At 43.6% G+C, this 17,936-nt stretch overlaps 1 protein-coding gene across 1 annotated transcript in view; it reads right to left on the reverse strand.

Moving 5' to 3' along the window:
- LOC103175086 (ethanolamine kinase 2) overlaps positions 1-17,327 on the reverse strand; it is a 121,092-nt gene extending 103,765 nt beyond the window's left edge. Inside the window, exon 1 of the mRNA XM_042341432.1 lies at positions 17,115-17,327. Within this exon, the coding sequence (XP_042197366.1) occupies positions 17,115-17,246 (132 nt within the window). The 5' untranslated portion in view covers positions 17,247-17,327. The remainder of the gene's footprint in view (positions 1-17,114) is intronic.
- Positions 17,328-17,936: the final 609 nt, after the last annotated feature.

The following is a 17,936-nucleotide window of genomic DNA, read 5'->3' on the forward strand; positions in this document are numbered from 1 at the left end:
ATAGGAAAAATAAATAACCAGCCAATTAGTCACATTATGCACTTGTAAATTTGTTTCCTGGTATAATAATAATAATAATAATCCTTACATTTGGTATAGTCCCTTATCACATTATTGAGACGTCTCAAAGAGCTTCACAGAATACACTGTAAAGTGAATTAACTGTATATTTTGTGCGAGAAACGCGGTAGCCAATTGCGCACAGCAGCGGCCCCACAAACAATCGTGGATTGAGCGAAATTGATTTCGATTTTGATAGATTGATGTGAAAGAATTACTTTGGATTCAGCTTGGCTCAGTTGGTATCACTTTTGGTTCTGAGTCAGAAGCTTACAGGTTCATAGTGGACGTGTGGACAATTCAGTGCAGTAAATGGGGCTTTTGAGTTGCGTTGTTGTCTTATAACTTTCCTGCACTTTACAGAGCTTTGAGTTGTGGATCTTTCAACTGAGAAAATAACAACTAAAACTGATCATCATCAACATGACGTTGAGATAACCATAAATGCATTAAATGCTGGAAAAAGTAGTGTATTTTATTTGACTCGGGTAATCCAGGTTTTGTTATAAATTATGAACCAACACATCTTTTTCTTTAAATGGATTATTGGAAAATGTTGCCCTTTACTCGTTAAGAACATAAGAACATAAGAAATGCTAGGCAAATAAACAGACCAAGATCCATCTAGTTCCCCTTCCACCTTTCTGGCGGTCGCATGCACATATGTCCTGAACTATCTATGTACTATATTCCATAATGTCATTTACTAAAAGAAAACTAATCTGGGTTTGAAGGAATCAACACTTCCTGTTTCAATTGTCTCCCTAGGGAGCCTGTTCCACAGGTTCTCTATTCGCTCACTGAAATAATGTTTGCCTAGATTCGTTCTGAATTTACCCCCCTTCAATTGCAGGCCGTGTTCTCTGGTTGTTTGATTGGATGTTCTTGCAGCAATGTAGGAACAGTAAAGATCTATTCCTTGATCCCACTGGAAACCTTTGAGCAACAGTGAGATACTAACAATTACAAAAAAAAGAAAAAATGTTAACTACAAACGGGCACTCACCAATTCAGTTTCCCGAAAGATCTTTTCAATGTGAACGCTTTTCTCTTTGTTTTATCCAAACTTTTTAATATATATATATGTATCTATATATATATACAAAAACAGGCTATCAGTTCTGGGATGCTCCAAAAAGATAAAAGAGGTACATAGAGTGATACAGCATTGAAACAGGCAATTCAGACTAATCAGTCCGTGTTGTTGTATACTACTCCACGTGAACCCCCACCTCTCCTATTCCCCTCCTCCCCTTGTGTGTGCGTCAAGTTTTCTCTTGAACAAATCGTGCAGATAACCATCCGAATCGAAATACATCAGCATCGATTGCGTAAATGCTCCCAACATGAGTAATCAACAACTTGCAGCAAACACGGGGTACAGAATAGGAAAGGGAATAAAGATTTTCTCCCAACATAAGTATTTATGTTGCAAAGTTTTATGGTGCTATTTGAGAAATAACCTTAATGTGGAAATATGCATTATTTGCTTTACCTGTATTTGACATCTTGAGTCTGGTAGACTCGTGAGAGTTTTATTTATTTTACAAAGAACTGGCAGGCACCCACGGACATACAGTGCTGCTAGCCCTTGTTACAAATTACCAGTTCTTTCCAATAACAGATGAGAAGAGAGAGGAGGGAGAACGAGAGAGAGAGAAGGAATATTTTTTAATTTCCAAACGAAACTTGGCATCCTTCTGATACTTTACTTAGTGAAGTGAATGGAAGATCTGGAGAAACTCACACAAAGTTCTTTGGGCAAGAATAAAAAGACACACTCAGCTCAAAAGATGCTGATGAGGTCCATTACTTTCCAGCTGGACAAGGATCAAGCACAGAGCCGTCAAAGCATTATAATGAAGTGTTCAGTCACAGATTCCGCTTTAAACAAAAAAGAACTGCGGGAGGATTGGCAATATCCTTGTGATGATTTCCACTGTACGCTCTATCAAAAATATTCCCTTTATGTTAAGTAGGACTGGGACAAAGACTCTTTATCAACCTTTGAATTTTCTCAGTATTGCCTTCCTACAGTAGAGCACACCACACTCATTGCCAATTTGATACATGCTGTTCCATCCACTTAAACCGTCCTGCACTTTGGCATCCAGGTATCTGCTGGACAATGTGCCTAGATGACTGTGGGATCAGAAGCAATCTTTCTATTTGAATAAGAAAGGAGGCATCGACCTCTGGAAGCACAAACACAGAGGACTAAAGGTTAAAAAATGTCACTGTCCTTCGAAACTAACGTCATTGCAAAATGATTTACTGTATCCAAATGTAATGTGAAATCTTCCAGAGTACATTTGATCTCCGGATTTTTTTTTGTTGTTGAGAATTTAAGTGAAAGTCCATGTTTCGTAGGGCAATGCGGATTGTGGAACGATGGAAAGATTTGAGGGAATTAAGGAGTGATGTGAGAGACTGAGGGAGACTAGGTGATCATGAGTAAACCCTTGGTGGAAGACCATAAAAAGATAGCTTGTTTATGGCAGATCCTGTCAAGAGTTTTGGAGATGCCCACTGCGACGAAAATAATTACTGGACCGTTGGGAGTTGACTTCCACGGCTGCAAAACACCAATTTAAACAAGAAACCAAATAAATTATATACAGAGAGATAATGTACAGATTACAGGGTGGGAACACATGCACAGACTGTGTAGCACTCAATTAATGTCATTGTATTTGCCAACCTTATTGGTTAAATGTAATAAACATGGAAGTGTGTCTGTGTGTGCGTGGGGACGGGCGGTGGGGAATTAGGAATCAAGAAATCCAATATTATTCTTACTGACAGTCTTAGCATAGATACTTTGCAGGGAGATTTGTGAAGCGATTTCATCAAAACCCGGAGTTTTGGATTGACTTTTGAAGCTCACAGTAATACATTATTTCATTTTGCACAGTAAAGTCGTCCCAAGGGGTTACGTTCCCGCACTTTGCCCTATTCAGCATCATGTTTGTGCCTGTCTATTTTTATGCATTGTAGCCACCATGCAGCAGAAATACATTCTCCTTCGTGAAACAAAGCTCCCTTCTATCAGTTATGTTTCTGCATTAACTCGGACCGTTCATCCCTCACAACCCCGCTTAGCTCATTTTGGCACCAGTTTCTTGCACACCGCGCTAGTGTCCGAGCAATGACTGGCAATGGTGCCCAGAGAGGCAACAGGGAGTAGAGTAACTAGCCAGGCACCTCACCTCTCCGCTAGTAACAGGGAAGCGCTTGTTCTCAAGAAGGTGAATAATGTGGCCCAAGAGAACAATTTGCAAACACAACTGAACACACAGAATTTAAAAGAGAAATAAAACTGCACATTGTGCATATGGTTTACGTAACTTTCGGAGACATTTACATTGGTTATTGTTCCAATCCCTGGAAGTAATGAACGCTGTATAAAAACCACGCAATAAAGTTCTCAAGGGACACAAGCCTGGAACAGCGTGACCTGGGGAATTGTTTGAACATACAGTTTGAAATGTACAGCACATGAAAAGACACAAGTAACTTGTCCCTAGTCTAATTCCAATTTGCAGTATTCAATCTTGTTTTAGAGAAATATATCAGCAAAGAGTCTTATATAAATGATGTTATTTTTCCCCACCTTCTAAATGCTCCATTCACTGTTAATTTATCATAATACAATATTCCTTGTATTTGATATAGCACCTTATCACATTGTTGAGACACTGTTAAGAACTGCGTGAAGGGCGTTATATAAATCCAAGTTGTTGTTGTTGCTTTTGTTGTCTCAAAGCACTTCACAGAATAAAGTGAAGTAAAGTGACTGCATGTTTTGTAGCCAAAGATGATAGTAATAATAATAATGAATTGCGGTGTCAGCTTGGTTCAGTTGATAGTGCTCTTGACTCTCTGAGTCAGAAGGTTGTGGGTTTGAGCCTTAGACCTTCAGTCAGCCTTTAGCGAGAGCATGTGGGGAAGAGGCAGGATGGAGAAGAGGTTGGTCCGAAGTGAAGGCAACTGAATGCTGAACTGGGAGGAATATAAGGCAGAGTGGGACTGGCTGTGGAGGCAGTTCTGGTGAAGTCTGCGATCCCTGAAGCTTTGGCTGCTGCCAGCTTCAATCATCCTTGTGCAGCACTTTGCCTCCTGCCTTGTGATGTCCAGACCACCCATGGCCCCTCTAGCCTTCTGTTGCTCTTGATCTCCCTCAGTGTCTCTGTAGGCCTTTTGTGTTTATGAGAGTGAGACAAGGAAATTGAAAGGAAGAGGGCTAAAGAGAAAAAGGTTTGGAGCGGACGGATGGAGGGTAGGGGAGGGGTTGGAAGATGGGGGAAGGGGTAGTGCGTTGGGGGGTTGGGGGAGGAGGGAGATGAAAGCTACAATATAGAAAATGGGGAAGAATATTAACATTTTGCAAAAAAAAGTAGTTAAAAGTTTAATGAATGAATGGCCAGGGGAGGAAAAAAAGACAACAAAGGAAACTGAGTGAGAACAAAGGAAAGGAGAAGCTTTGAACCCCCAAAAAACTGCTTGTCAGATTATTACGAACATATGGATTGTTATATGGGCTGCAGATGTGTTGCAATCTGTGGTTTATTCCACTGGCGTTGCAGATTCCGAAGTATATCTTACTGGTGCAGTTTCGCACGAACAACAACAAATGAAGCACCATCTCCGCACACAAACGTTGCACAAATAATCCCTGTTGTGAACAATTTAGCAATTTGTTAATAATAAGAAGAATCATTCCATTGGACACAGCCCCTTATCATGTCTTTGAGATATCTCAAAGCGCTTCACATAATACACTGTAAAGTGAATTGACTGTGTATTTTGTGGGCAATGTCCCACAAACAGTCGTGGATTGAGTGACCACATTTTTATGGTTTTTTTGAGGTATTATTAGCACTAAAAAGTAATACAACAATTTTATCTGAAATAGCAATTTGCACGATTACCGAAACCAACAGAAAGCAACATGGGTGGTTTCCATGTATTAATGGGAAGCTCATGTACAATGGGCAGATGAGGCAAGCGAAACAATAAGGATTTCCAAGTGGTTCCTTGGGACCACAATAAATATTAGTCGCACTTATAGACCACTATTCAGCTAAAAAGATCAAACGCTTTATGCAGATGACAGGGATTGCTGAGCAAGGTGGGAAAGAAGGGGAGTCTGAGGATATTGAGCAAACGTACAGTCAACAAGATTTTTCTTTAAAAAAGAGGCTTTTTGAAAGCAAGAAGAGCAGGAACAAGGCAAAGCGATTTTGGGAAAGAATTCAGAGAACGATGCATTATGGCTGCAGATTTGGATGTTGAGACGGAGGGAATGGGGAACTAGCCATAGATCAGGGTTGATACAAGCAGGGGAGTAAGGGCTTGAGGAGACTGCAGAGTAAGATGGATGAGCAGGAAAGCCAACAGCTGAGGAAAATAGGGAGACAGCAGTACAGACACAGATGCTAGGACCAGTGGTTTAATGCAAGAGCACAGGGCATATCTAAAGCCTAAACACATGCCAGGCTCGTCGCTCGTCAGGAGTGAGGTAGAAAAGTGGGTTGAAGTTAAGAGTCCACTGAGTCGTTTCCAACAGAGGCAGCTTGACAGCATTTCAATAAGTACTCTCCATTGTCCCTTTGAAAGGTAATGCTGCCCTCTGCTTCAGACATTGATGGTGCACAGGAATAGAGACAAGCCTGCTCTACCCAGCGCAGTGATTAATAAATGTCCCATATAATATATACTCTATAAAAACTTCTGTTGTACAAAATGGTGCCACTGTGTTTCTTTGATGCAATCTACTTCTGTGATCCCTATTTCATTTCATCATTTGTAAATAACGAGATTTTATGAGCTGAAAGAAGCTTTAGCTTTTTTGAAAAAAAAGTCCATATAAAAGAGGGAAGGAATGAATCTCTCATGTCCGATCAGCCCCATCAGACAATTTCTTCTTTCATTGTATTAAATCTAAGGAGATTGTGTAGGGGCAGACCCTGCTACTGAGCACTGACACCCTGGAAACGATTACCGACCCAAGGCTTCTGCTTTCATTTTATTTAAGTGTTTGCTGTTCCCAGTTTAAACATAGTTTTGAATCTTGTGAGTTTTAAAACATGTACAAATGCCTGGTTTTACAGACCCAACCTTCAAACCCGGAATATAAATCATGTGATCATAAAGATCCCACGCGCTATTCAAAAAGTGAAGCGAGTTTCTCCCAGGGACCTGGACCACAACACCCCCCCCCAGATAAAATTGATCATTCATTTCATGGCTGTTTGTGGGTTGTTGCTGTGGTCATTTTATTTGCGGCCTTAGCACTATGAAATGTCTTGAAGATGTGATAAGGCACTATATCAAATGCAAGGATTATTATTATTATCAAATGAAAGGATTATTATTATTATATTATGAGGTCTTTATTGGGGACTCTTTTTGTGTGCTCAAAGGGAAATGAAAATTAGTTAGTGACTGCTATTGTCCTCCTCACCACCTCTCCTGCACATCTTGCCCCATCTAAATCCAGGTACAACTTGGACAGGATATGCAGACTAAGGAACCCACAGAATGATCAGGTTGAACAGTTAAGACAAGGATTGAAAATGCGACATTCCCTAGCCAGATTTCCAAACACAATTGGGATTTCCCATTCGTAGATTCCAGGATTCACATGAAAAAAAGAATAAATTGGGAATCCTGAGATGGCAAAGTCTGGGGGAAAAAACATTGGAATTGCAGGAAAGTTAGAATATCTAGTTTGACCCCAGTATTCCCATTTCTTATTTTTGAGGAATGGGAGCCAGGACAGAGCTTCAGCCCACCTGGTCTCATTCTTCCAGAACCCCCACCCAACTGCCACCCCATCACAGCATCAAGCAACTTTTTAAATGAGTCCAGTGTCCGTCCTCCCACAAAAGTGCAAACCTGTCTGAGTTGGTAGCACACTTGCCTCTCAATTAGAATGTTGTGGGTTCGAGCCCCATGTGGGCACTTTGAACTCACCTCAAACTATGAACTCAAGGAATATTATTATTCATTTGTTCTTCCGATTCCGCTATTTCTGTAACCTCTGATTCTGTTTGAAGGAGTTAGCCAAACCTGCACTGCAACGCACACTGCAAATACACACCTTACACAATTCTTAATCAGCCTCCTCCATTCACGTCCACTTCATAAATATCAACACTTTTTATGAACTTCTCTTCTGCCATTTAAAAGTAATGGTGAATCATCCAAACCGTGGCTATTCAACAGCCGTAAAGAACAATAAACTGACCGAATGAAGCTAAACAAAGTGAGGCACATTTGTAATGTTAGCATGACTCTAAAAGGGGAAGAAAAGACCAACTCTCTGTTTATCCAAGCAGCCATTCTGACCCAGAAACAAGTTTGTTCAGCCACCAATAATAATTGGAAGCACTAAGACACTACTCGCCAGTTAATGGGAATATTTGTCTATCGGGAACATTTGCTCAGGCACCAAATTATTCCCCAAACACAAATGTTGGTGGTTTGTAAAAAGAGTTCGACCCCTGTACATTGTGTCGACTAATCCATTACTGGATGCTCACACTTGAAGCAAAAGCAATAGTTTAATGTGTGTGCAGTTAACCAAGTACTGTGATGGTGTGTCTGTTAGAGGAGGTTTTTTTTCCCCAACAACATGTATGTGTCAGTCTTTGAGTACATTTTGTTTAAACTTACTGGCAATGTAAGACAATAGACCCAGTAGTTTAGGACAAAATCCATTAATTGTTTCCATTGACAATTCAATGTGTTTCTCCAGTCAGTTGATAACCATTCACACACAATGAGTTGGTGTCCAACAGGGTCCAAAAGGGGGAGAATTACTCAGGGCTCCTATTACCACTTCCTATCCAGTGATCCCCACTAGAAATGGAGGTACGTTGACAGTGGGGAAGGACAGGATTTGGCTCAGCCGGAATAATCTCTGCTGACACTCAGTGAGAAAGCTCACATGTGAATAATGAATAATTGGGTGAGGTTCTAGAGAATGCAATGGAACTGAGATGTTCCCTGGACATGAAAGGTGTTTGAGATGCAAGGATTATTAGTCATTGTTATAATAGAAACAACAGGAGATAAATGCTTTCTGGCAAAGAATGGAAGGGAGAAAGTTGGCATCGTGGAGGAGGTGGGGTAAAGGGGGGCCCAAAATCGGCTCCGCAGCAGAACCCAGTGACAACATTCCAGTTCAGAACAAGTAACAAATAAAAGCTGGCATTCATTGAGGCTCCTGCAGTTAACTAAAATATCCATTGTTTTGGAACAGGAGCGGACGCCACTGGGGCTGAAAAGAAGCCATCGCTCTGAACAAAGAATGCCAAGCACCAGCTGCTGGAAATAGACTGCAGACTGAAAAGAAAATCCGGTCTTTAAAAACCCCAGTTCACGATCAATTACATTTTAATAGACTTCTACAATTGTACCGTTTGCAACGCAATTGACAAGACAGCAGAGGAATAAATTGAGCAATCAGCGTTCATTCTACAGGGTACGTAGGAATCCTCAAAACCTCGGGGGTGGTCAAGGCACTCCTTCACCTTGACATTATTCGGACAAAGAAATCACTTGGACAAAGAGAGGCCATTCAGCCCATTGGGTCTTTGCCATTGCTATCTGTTTCGCTTGCTTTGTTACTCCGTTTCTATTCACGACATGGAAGGCAGATACCTGGCGTTGGTTTTGGAGAGATATTCACTGGCAACTCTTTCCCAGTGGAGCCTGAGATCCATAGCAGTTGCAGTTTTAGAGCACTCCAGCATTTGGGCAGCAACACCAGACTTGTACCATTGGAAACAGAGAGAGCTTTTGAGAAACTTGTTGAAGCTGACTTCAAGCCCAATGGCCTGACTTAAAAAGTAAATGCACGGAGACGTGCAGGTAGCATATTCCGCGAGTCTATTGGCCTCAACGTAAAAATGGTTTACTTGATTCCTCTTCTTACTGTTAACTTCCTCCTTTTCAAGTCGTACTTCAACTCCCCAACTTGGCTAATGAGATCTGAGCACCCACCCATCCCATCCCATCCCCCATCACGGTATGAAGCTGCTTTTTAAAATGGGTCCAGAATCCAACCATTCTTCCTGCCAATCCGACATCTTTTCCGAAGAGCACAAGCTCATTCTCTTTCTCCTTCTCTCCTAACATACATTCCTAAGACCTGGTAACCATCTCAGTTCCCCATCTCTGTACCCTCTTGTGAGTAGTACAGGAATATATTTTGTAAGAAGAGGCCAGAACTGCACGCAGGAATCCAGATGTTGCTCATATCTGTCTTGTGCTTCCCCTTGACTTAGTTGGCAATATTCACACACTGACAAACCATTCAGAATACATCTCCCTGGAGAGAGATTCCTTTTCCACTGACATCTGCATTTTACTGGGCCTTAACTTGTGCAACGTTGTGGACTGATAGTTTTTTTTGGAGTAAAGACTCATCAGCAGTAGCTACAGAGGAAATGGCAGCAGAAGCGCTCACCATATGACCTCCATACTCTCACCAGCAGGTGAGCTCTGTGGCTCTTAAAAGTGGAAATTAATGGCAAACAACACAAGACCAACAGAGTGGAGAATGGGAGGGGTGGGGGAGATAGAATACACGCAGAGATGACAACAATAATTGGAATGAAATTTGCCCCTCACTCCAAACTAAACTAGAAAGATTTATAAAGTGGACTAAGCTTGGCGAACAACAATAAATAGCTTGAGAATTTGTTTTAAAAAAAGCTGCAGAAAATTAATCTAAGAGAGGAGAAACGAGACAAAGGCTTCAGTGAAGTAACAAGAGAAGACAGTCATTATGAAGAAAGGTTAGTTTCATTTATTTCAACTCGTTACATTTTTGTGGTCCTTTTTAAAATGGTTACTTGGGACTCTTGTACATGTGGGTGGGTACAGTTGAGCACCAGAGGTTTTGACCTCAACAATTCTCCCACTGTTGCAGAGTAATAGAGACCAAACTGCAAGCTATATACTGCACAAGATTTTGATTATTCCCTTCCAATTCAGGGATGGCTATTGACTTACATGTTAACTGGTTTAACCCATCCAGCTGTTGAAATATACACGATAGGGTAAGCAATGCCTTACAATACTGGATTGATACCTTGACATTGCTCCCGATCTTTAACCAAAACATCATTAATTCTGGCGAATGCAATAACTTTCCAATGTTACAAAATAACTTATTCATTATATCATTACTCGCATCCAACCAACCATTTGCATCTCAGGAAATAAGCTGCCGCAGACACTGATACTTGGGCGGGAAAGCATTTAACTTAATACTTTTAAAAATCTCGGACTTCACATCAGAATGAGACTGATTGTGCGCAATTTCAATTCAACAATCTTTAAAGGGCTAAAACAGTGATGATTTTACGTATAAGTTGTCTCGTTCCCCCATTAAAATTCCTCTGCTCCAAGGTCCATTCCCTGGTTGTGCTGAGTTTGGACTCATTTTAAAGCCAGACTGGAAAAAAAACTGTCACTTTCGGTGACGCAATCCACATTAATACGCTACTGGCACCTAGTGGCAGGAATTGCGCATTGCAATGGATGGTCCTGGATATTGTGACTTGGGGCCTGGACGCTTTGGACATTCTCAAATTCCATACCAGCTAAACATCCCGCAGGGGAAGGAGCAGACATTGAAAACCCGCTGACCATTGGGGAAACTGTCTTCACCCCGTAAAGTGTGTTCAGAAAGGTTTGCGGGTGCAATAATGGGGGATGGGGAGATCAAGCTTTGTTCACTGGACCCAATGCACAAATGGCTGCCTGCTCAAGTGGACGTTAAAGATCCCATGGCACTATTCCACAAGAGAAGGGAGTTTCTCTCCAGGAATTGGCCAACATACCTCCAGATAAAATTAAGTCTTTCACTTCATTGCGGATTGTGGGATGGACATTGTTGTGACACTGACCCAACCAACTAACCCAATTGCTCCACTGGCACTGTTTCACACCCCTGCCTTGCTTGCCCCACTTGTCCTAAATCCAACCTCCAGCTCAGGTATCAAAACCTTGACTGTACAGCGCCTTGGGACATCCTCCCGATGTGAAAGGCACAATAAAAATACAATTTGTTGTTGTTGTTGCTATACACAAATTGGCTGTCACAAATACGCAGCCACTCCACTTCACAGAAACTTTGAGACACTCTTAGTTTGATATAGCACTGCTATCAGATTATTATTTTTTCATAAAAGCAATAAGCAGTACAGGTTACTTATCTGCCTCCAGGTTCAGTTTAATCTCCCCAGCTTCATTAAAGCTGGAAGCTAATTCATCTTCCATACAAAAAGGCAGCAGTCAAAAGCCATGAAATCTAATGGCTAGGACACTCAAGCCCACAATGTCAGCAGTCCTCTGTTATCCTGCTCAGAAATCACACCAGGATACAAGTTGAACTAGTCAACTAAAACCTTTGCAATGGAATAAATTGGAAACCAGCTAATATGGTACTTCGAGGAAAGTATATGTTTTGGATTAGGGCTTCACAAAAACCCTCTGAATTACTGATAATGCTTACGTTGTCAATATCTGTACAAATTGTTTTCTGATGGTGAATGCTATTAAGCAAAATTAGATGAAGAGGTGAAGAAACAAATAACAGATTTCTTCCCCCTACTGTGTTCTCAATATCAACAAATATAGGGCTTGCATTTCCACTCAGTCTTTAGCAGAAAAATCATTTTATGTTAAATTTTAAGATGACACACAATTGTGGAAAATGCATAAACTCATTATTAATTTGGATGCCAACTTTCCTTAGTTCTTAAAAGGAACTTCTAAGTTATCCAAATTATATGTTTTTAAACAATATTAGCATTATTAATATTACTATTATTAATAATAATCCTTATATTTAATGCAGCATCTTTCACGTTGCAAAAAGCTTCACAGATTCTACTGTAAAGTGTGATTGTGGCAAACTGAATTGAATTAAGACTCAATTTAAGAATTTTCTCCAATTCTGCGCAATATTAAAACTTAAGACAAAAGGGTTGATCGGCTACAACTAGACGACATTTTGGGCCTATAATTGTCATTTTGATTACATCTTTTATTTAGACAGAAATATCATAGCAAAATTGGAAAGAATGAAGAGAGAGTTCTCGTTGCTGCCTGCTAACTCACCCTATAAAACACTTCATAAATAGAGCTGTGGGCATTGTGGTACTTTGGGAATAGGAGCTATTCATACTCCTGTAAACCCTTGAGTGGAGTTTGTCCTAGGAAGTGAGCCAGCCCCAAAACGCCCTAATACAATAACATTTCCCTTTAAAATGTAAATGAATGCTTGGTTTATCAAAAGGAGAGGAAAGCACTTTTGTGAACTTGACTTGTAACAGTGTAAGAATACTGCAAAAACAAACATGGTTTTGCAACTTAGTGCATTATTGTATCGCTCTGTACTCCCCTTCTCTGTAAAGCTTAAACACAAGGGTTTTGATCAGGGTCAGAACTGTTACATGTATGATATCCACAAACAGTGACTTGACATAAAGAAACGAGAGAACTTGCACTTTTAACGTGCTGTATCACATCAAAACCTCTTCAAAGCACTTCACAAGTATCTACTGCCAAAGTGTAGTGACCTGTTTCTTCATTTTAAATTTTGTCCACAAAATACAATCAATCAACTCTGCAATATATTCTGTGAAGTGCTTTGAAACGTCTCAACGACGTGATAAGGCGCTATATCAAATGCAAGGGTTATTATTACTATTGACTGGTTTTGAGTAGACTATTAATAGTTTTGTCTCAGAATATTGAGGAGTTATATTTCAGTGCAGTCATTAAGGGAGTTGCTGCCAGATCCTTGTTTCTTCTCCTCCTTCCTCCCCGCTTCTCCCCATTTTGTTGTGGGAGATTTTTCTGCTTTGACTTCCTCTTTTCCATTCCTCTAGGTCTCTGACAATATGGGACATGGTTTGCGCTCTACCGCCCAGGAACTGGGACACACAGATGATGTGGTTATCTCTGGAACTAGCCATCTGGTATTTCAGGAACTATATTACCACCATTCTTATTGTGTCCTGTCTGAAGTCTGGCTTCCTCACAAGTTCTGGTTCGCATGTGTCTACAAGATGTGTGGCCGGGAAGACTGAGGCTCTGCATTAGCGAAATCAATCATTGTTTTTTAAAATGGTCATTTTGGATACATTTGTCAAATCTACCATATGCCAAGGCAGCAGGACAGCTGGGCACAGGTTCAGAGTTGTGAAGGGCAATTTCAGGACAGACAACAGGAAATATTTCTTAGAAAAGGGTAATTAATGGGTCGTGGCTGGAACAGAGGTTAGCCTGAGCCGTTGGAGTGATTTAACATACAGCTTGATGTATCTCAGTGCTCCAAGGTGCTATCCTGAGTGAAGGACGCTATATAAATGCAAGTTGTTGTTATTTGATGTTGTAATTGGAAGAAGCTAGTGTGGCTGCTGTGTAAGGAAGAGATCAAATGGGCCAAAGAGCATTCTTCAACCATGCCTCTCTTGTGATCCTGCAAGATCCCATTCTGTGTGTAAAGAAATCTTCCTAATTCCTCATTTTGTTCCCCCTCGGTGACAATCCTCAAATCGTGGCCTCTTCTTAGAGACTCGTTGATTGAAGGAATGGTCTCTCTCTATCTAGGTGTTTGAAAGTAATGGTTAGCAAGGAGCAAAGTGCTCAAATTGTTGCCAACACAGAAATTGTAATTTGGTATGAAAAACGCAGCCCCTGAGATATATCACCTTTAGAAAATCTACAACTAAGCAAAGAGTGTTCCAGATTAAAAGAGCTGTAACAACATTAACAGCATATTGTGTTTATATAGTGCCCTTCACGGAGAATAGTGTTGCACAGCTCTGTACAATGGTGGGATTGGATGCAGAACAAGGGAGAGGAAGAAGGATAGGTGACCATAAGCATGATTGAAGAGGTAGGTCTTAAGGTAGGTCTTAAGGTAGAATTGAAAGATAGTTGCATAAAGTTGAATTAAAAGCACAGAATAAAGTACCAATTTGTTTTCTTTTTGCTCTATTTCTCACTCAGTTTTCAATTCCATCTGCTGCCTCCACCTTTGAGTGCTTGCTTCTATTTCCTCTCTTTCTTGCTCGCTCCCTTATGCAAACAAAATCAACCCTCCAGATGAAAAGGTAATCTTTTGTGTATTGTTCCAATTCCACCAAAAATACAGTATATACAAATGTCAGATCTGTAAACCCCTTAAAACCATTTTAATGTATTTTCCAGAGGAGTTTACAGGGAGTTCAGACTGGGGGAGTCATTTCCCTTCAAAATGAGATCTACCAGCACATTGTGGTGTTGACAAAAGACTGTAGTGGGATATTTCATGATGTACCTAAAATTCTAGGCGGGAGAAAGATTATTTTGCCTAGTACACACAGAGATTTGGGAAACAAAACAATATGAACTAACCTGGCAGCGTTAAAAAGAATCCAAGAGCAAACAAGGCTTTCAACAACAAATTAATTTTGTATAGCACCTTTCACGTAGGGATGACATCCCAAGCCACTGGACAGTCAAGAATTTGCACCCGAGATAGTGGTTGGGATCAGGAGGTGTGGTCGGTAAGGGAGGGTAAGGGTTAGGAGGGTGATCAAAGGCGCACTCAAAGAGTAGGGTCTTGAGCTGGATCTTGAAGGAAGCAAGGGAGAGAGCGAGGCAAAGGGACTGAAGGATGGAGTTCCAAAGGGTGGAGGCAGAAAGGCTGAAGCCTTGACCACTAATGTTGGGACGGGCAGTAATGGGGACATGGAGCAGGCCAGAGTCCACTGAGCAAAAGATTTTAGAATCTTTATTAAAATAATCTATAAGAATTTTGTATTTCTAATATTAAAAATGCGTGGGAATTCTGGTCTTAGATCTTCACTATCTGATCAGAAATATTGTGTCAGTGGAGTCTCATTCCATAACTCATCCTTCAAAGCACCCGTGTCTTTGTTACTTGAATGTTTTCTACCCTGTGTGTGCACCGTTTTCAGGAATATCATATGCAGCACTTTTTCCCCTGTGGGATATTTTTCATCTCTGTCCCTCGGCAAAATTGCCAATTCTGCCTCATGCATCCTCTGCATTGCAGACCATTCAGTACTGTACCGATCTGCACACTTAGCCGTAGCTCCCAGCTCTCGCCTGCAGTGGCCATTGAGACAGACAACCCTCGCAACAATTCACACTCGCAACGATCTGGGCTCCACGATGTGAAAGCTCTCTTTGGCTTCCTGCCCTCACAGCAGTCTTCCCAGATATGCACAAGGGAAAGCTTCAGAACCAAGAAAGATGCTTCCTGTTGTCAACCACCATCCACACCCACTTGTTAACTAGCAGGAACGCAAACCTCAGCTGATTTTCCCCCTTGTCAACAACAACAGCCTTCACCCTTCACGCGAGGTGGCATCCCCTTCTCTTCTAGCTCAATCTCCTCAATAGGGTTCACTCCTACCCTTCCAACTCTTTCATACCTTGCACGCGATTTGTTAGTGAAATCAATGTGAGAATTGAAAGTAGGGTTGCCAACTCTGCTAAGGCATATTCCGGGAGGCTTCATAATGGCTCTTGTGAACTGAGCTGCTCGAAACTCAATTACTATGGAGCGAATAGTTTGAAAAAATGGATCTGTTCCTTTTGAAGTGCAAAACACTGTGATTGCACGCAAGCCAGAGTTACGTTAGGTTACTATCTTAAAGTGAGACAGCACTGACTTTACGGTAGGGTCATAAATCGCAGCACCAGTACATCAATAAGATGGTTTAGAGAGGCCAAGTGCGTGTTAACTTGGCATTTCATTCTATAGCTGGACGTTTAGAGCCTTCAGGAATGTACGAAACTAACGAGAAACTGATAACAAGATAAACCTGGTTCACCATTCAACATTCGTTTCCGAATATTCACAATGATTTTTCTCCCAGGTTGCTCGCAGCCGTGTCCAGGAGATTAATCTTTAATTCCTGTGTGGTCCTAGCCGGACAAGCAGCGGGAACGCTTGCCAGACAGTGCTCTCCATGACAAACTATGTGTTTTTAGCTGGTTAGACTCCAGCAGTTACCCCAACGCACACTCCGAGGTCCTCAAGCCTTGGCTCTTGCCAACCTGCGCCTAATACTTTACAGAATTAGGTAAACAGGACGTGTCCTTCCAGGGAGAGAGAGAGAGAGAGAGAGAGAGTGCGCATTCCATTCCAACAATCTATCCCTGAAATTTCCATGTGTGGGTGGGATGCGTGGAAATCTCAGTTTGGTTGGGATACTCTTAAGCGTGTTGATGGCTTTCCACGTGCGTCAGGACCTGGCTGAACCCCCACTCCCTGCCCCCCAAAAAAAGAATCCCGGAGTCAGGGGGAAGGTCAGTCGGTCTCCAGGCCAATCTTGGGAGGGTTGGCAACCCCACTTTGAAGGCAAAAAGAGAGGTAGTTTGCCCAGAGGGCAGAGGGGGGGGGAGGGGGAGCAGTGTTCTCTGTCCCTCAAAGTAACACCAGTGTTGGGAGGGGGGAGGAGGGGGTGTAAGCCACAGATTGATTAGGTTTGGCATGAAGGAGCCACAAGAAACCCAAGTAGCTGTCTGTCTGTCTGTCTGTCTGTCTGTCTGTCTGTCTGTCCCGTTAGGTTGTCAATTAGACAGACTGGCTCCACCCCAGCCTCTGGGGCAGGCAGGGCAGGGCAGGGCGGGCAGGGAAGGGCAGGGAAGGCAGGGCAGGGCAGGGAGGGCAGGGAAGGGAAGGCAGGGCAGGGCAGGGAAGGGAAGGCAGGCAGTGCAGTGCAGGGCAGGGAAGGGAAGGCAGGCAGGGAGGGCAGGGAAGGGAAGGCAGGGAGGGCAGTGCAGGGCAGGGAAGGGCAGGAGGCAGGCAGGGCAGGGCAGGGCAGGGAGGGCAGGGAGGGCAGGGCAGGGCAGGGCAAGGAGGGCAGGGCAGGCAGGCAGTGCAGGGCAGGGCAGGGCAAGGAGGGCAGGGAGGGCAGGGCAGGGCAGGGCAAGGAGGGCAGGGCAGGGCAGGGCAGGGCAAGGAGGGCAGGGCTACTGCTCTCTCTGGCCACTCTGTGATGACTTGCCTTTATCCTGATCTCGGAAGCTTTCCAGAGGGGCCGCAGTTGCTGTAAGAGCGACTCGATGCCGCTCCTCGGCTCCTTCTCGTCCACCCAGAGCGGCAGGTGCGGACTGCCCGCTGCCCCCGGCGTCTCCATTTGCTGTGTCCGCACCCGACTTCACCCGCTCCGGCTCTGCCTCCAGCAGCGGCCACTGACCTCCAGGGCAACAGCCACCAACCCCCCCCCCCCCCCCCCACCAAACCCTGGCCACCCCCCCCCCCCACCAAACCCTGGCCAACACCCCCCCCCCCCCCCCCCCACCAAACCCTGGCCAACACCCCCCCCCCCCACCAAACCCTGGCCAACACCCCCCCCCCCCCCCCCCACCAAACCCTGGCCAACACCCCCCCCCCCCACCAAACCCTGGCCAACACCCCCCCCCCCCCCACCAAACCCTGGCCAACACCCCCCCCCCACCAAACCCTGGCCAACACCCCCCCCCCCCCCCCCCCCCCCCCACCAAACCCTGGCCAACACCCCCAAACCCTGGCCAACCCTCCCCCTCCCCCCACCAAACCCTGGCCAACACCCCAAACCCTGGCCAACACCCCACCCCTCCCTCCACACCTCCCCACACATACCCCAACACCCCCACCCACCCCATACATACCCCCAACAACCCCCCCAACCCACACATACCCCCAACACCCCCCCCACCCCAGACATACCCCCCAACCCCCCACCCCCAGGGCATCAGCCACCCAGCCCTGGCCAGCAGACAATTCCCCCCCTCCCTCCCCCCCACCCCACCCCAGAACATACCCGCAACACCCCCCCAACCCATAT

The sequence above is a fragment of the Callorhinchus milii genome, unplaced genomic scaffold (assembly GCF_018977255.1).
Source record: "Callorhinchus milii isolate IMCB2004 unplaced genomic scaffold, IMCB_Cmil_1.0 Scaffold17, whole genome shotgun sequence".
Taxonomy (NCBI): domain Eukaryota; kingdom Metazoa; phylum Chordata; class Chondrichthyes; order Chimaeriformes; family Callorhinchidae; genus Callorhinchus; species Callorhinchus milii.